The 2,899-nt window shown below is 50.3% G+C and overlaps 1 protein-coding gene across 1 annotated transcript in view; it reads left to right on the top strand.

The window, feature by feature from the left end:
• Positions 1-2,899, top strand: part of KCNAB2 (potassium voltage-gated channel subfamily A regulatory beta subunit 2) — a 62,781-nt gene that overhangs the window by 51,125 nt on the left and 8,757 nt on the right. The window contains exon 5 of the mRNA XM_034753655.1: positions 328-845. Coding sequence (XP_034609546.1) covers positions 328-845 — 518 coding nt within the window. The remainder of the gene's footprint in view (positions 1-327; positions 846-2,899) is intronic.

The following is a 2,899-nucleotide window of genomic DNA, read 5'->3' as shown; positions in this document are numbered from 1 at the left end:
CACACACACTGGTTTGAGCCGCTTCAGTGAGAGATGTCCCCCTCTGGCACTTCCCTGCTCCGTGTGGTCTGCTGGCTCAATCTGCTCCAACTTTTGGGTGAATTAACATGATTTCTAGCTAAATCCTTTGACTTGAGATTCTCCAGCCTGTCGCCTTTGCCTCTCAATGTGACCGTCTCCCTGGTAACATACAGTTAGAGACATGGGGGCTGACACAAAGTTCTGTCTCCAAGGCAGCATCTCAGTATCCCTGGGGGCCAATCTGGGCCTTTTCGAGCCCCTTCCAGCTGAATGTTGACAGGTCGTGCGGTGGCTACGCTGGCATTAAAGCACGTGTCAGCACACGCCCAGCAGCAGAGCGCCGGAACGCTCCACACATACAGACCTCTCGGGCTCAGTGTGCGCACCACATTTGGAGTCAGAGACCCCAGAGCCTGGCTCGTGCCCTTTAAAGTCAAAGGCAAAGTCCCCAATGGGCGAATCTCCCATAGGACTGGGCCCTCCAGTCCCTGCTTGTTTGGCAAGACCCTGGGTCCCCGTCAGCCACAGGAACAAATTAGTTCTGTTTCTGCAATGGCCACTCTCTCCATGTCCCTGGGTTTTACTCCCTTTCACCAGCCAGGTGGGGTCCCCGGAAGTCCCAGCCCCAGTGCCGTGGGGACGACCTGGAGGACTCGCCCGGCTGGGGGATGATGCTGATTTGCATTTATCTTTGTGCTTGCAGGAAGCTTACTCAGTGGCACGGCAGTTTAACCTAATCCCGCCGATTTGTGAGCAAGCCGAGTACCACATGTTCCAGAGGGAGAAGGTGGAGGTGCAACTCCCTGAGCTCTTTCACAAGATCGGTACAAATCCTTCCACCCCCCCTTCCCTCCCGAATCTTACGCGTTCTCCGAGGCTGGCTGGGGGTACAGCTGGGTGCTCCCAGGGAAGGGGGCAGGAGTCGAGAGGCTCGGTCCTGTGATAAAGGGTCTGTGGATATTCAGCTCAGCTGCCTGGAATGCCCAACCCCTGGCTTTTGTGTCTAGAATTGCCTTTCCCAATGGAACAGTAATCCGGCAACAGGCCCCTGCTTTCCATTGAGGAGGCTTGGGGTTGGCCCAGAGGCATTGCGCACATGGGCCAAGTATAAAAATTGCAATCTAGAGAGAAGCCCAAGCCCACGGCTCCAATCCAGGCCTGGGTCTGAACTTCACGTGGGTTGGGCGTGTGCTTTACTCAGCCGTCGTGTTTTCCACCACACTTACTCCCCTTCTCCAACACACAGGTGTCTCTGAAGATTAGTAAGTCCTTCTCTGGTTCGTGTTCGCTTCTTCTAGGGTCTGTAGAGAGGCGAGAATTAGGGATGAACAAATAGGTGATTTTTTTTTTTTTTAGTTTGGTGACTGAACCAAAAACATCCAGAAAAAATTCAAAGCTAAACCCTGATTGTTTAACCCCAATGAAATCTTTTCAGTTTTTCGTTTAGACATGAAAAAAAATTATTAAAAAAACAAACGCTTTTTTCTAAACAAAATGTTGAAACGGTTTGTGTTGGAAATGTTGAAACAATCAGTTTTGACCCAATAAAAAGGGAGGACAAAAATTCTGGGAAAAAGTCAGAACAATGTGCTGAATTCGCCCCAACTTCGCAAATGCTTTTGTTGCCTCAAAACTGCCTCTTTTTGGCAAATTGACTACAACTGGGCAGGGTTTTTTTAGAGTGCTGCATCAGGGGCCTGCGGCTGTTTCCCTGACAGCAGACTGGGGTGTCCTGGCCCAGCACTCAGCTCCGGGGTGCATTCTTCTGAGTCCCCACTGCTGACCGTGTCCCTTCAGCACGTACAACATGCCACGTCCGCACGACCCCATATTCCTGGGGCGCTGGGGGGGGGGGGGGGTTGCTGTTTAAAACGTACAAAAATAGTTTTTAAAAAACGGAATAAATGTGCTAATATATGGGGGAAATAGTCACAATTTTAGGGAAAATAAATCTCAGCAGCCGTGTCAGACCTGTTTGTCACCCCGAAGCCGTGCTTGTCCCAGCCTCTGCCACAGCAAAGGGGGATCACGCTGCGGGATCTAGCCCCATCTGAATATCAAAGCTCTGGCCAGGCCTAGCTGCTGCTGAGTTGGTGACATGGCCCTTTAGCTGGGGTCTCCTCCACGCTGCTAGTCCAGTGTGTGAGCATCATGCCGAGACGGAGCCACTGGCTTTGGTAATTGTTTAACTTCTGAGTGCCCTGGAGTGGCTGTTGCACACCCTAACCTGGCATTATTTGGGCCATGCCAAGTCGCTCGGTGTCTCTGCTCTGGCTGAAATCCTCTTACAGGATTAGGTGTTTATATCGTAATCCGAAAAAGCAGCCTGGAATTAGGAAAGAAATTCTAAGGGCTGAGGCCCAGAGCCCAAACTCCTGATGCACCCGGACAAACCTCGTGTGTGTGCAAGACACACACACACACACACACACACACACACACACACACACACCTCTCTACCTCTCTGAAGAGTATAAAACAGCCAGAGAGCACAGGAGAGAGGAGGCATCTTCCTCTTGAGAGAAGAGTTGTCAAGTCTGTAAATGACTTAACTTTGACTTTTGAGTTTCACTCTTCGCTTTACTTGGAGGTTTCCGAGCTGCCTTGGCCAAGCCTGTGCTGTGCATCGCTGGCATACGGCCCATTTGTAAAGTAGAAGAGGTTTGGTCTGTCTAGCCCTTTACACAAAGATGGGCTTCCAGGGTACAGACAAATGTGTCTCCTGTTCAAACTGCTTCACTAAATAAACCAAACAAAGGAGATCGTAGTTACTGTATCCATGGAAACATCTGTGTTGTTTTAGCAGGGAGGGGCTTTAATGACATATAATATTGATAGGCCGGGAAGGATTCGATTTTTGTCAGTAAATGTTGATTTC

Source organism: Trachemys scripta, chromosome 19, assembly GCF_013100865.1.
Source record: "Trachemys scripta elegans isolate TJP31775 chromosome 19, CAS_Tse_1.0, whole genome shotgun sequence".
NCBI classification, from domain to species: Eukaryota; Metazoa; Chordata; order Testudines; family Emydidae; genus Trachemys; species Trachemys scripta.
This window is presented reverse-complemented; position numbering and strand designations above follow the sequence as displayed.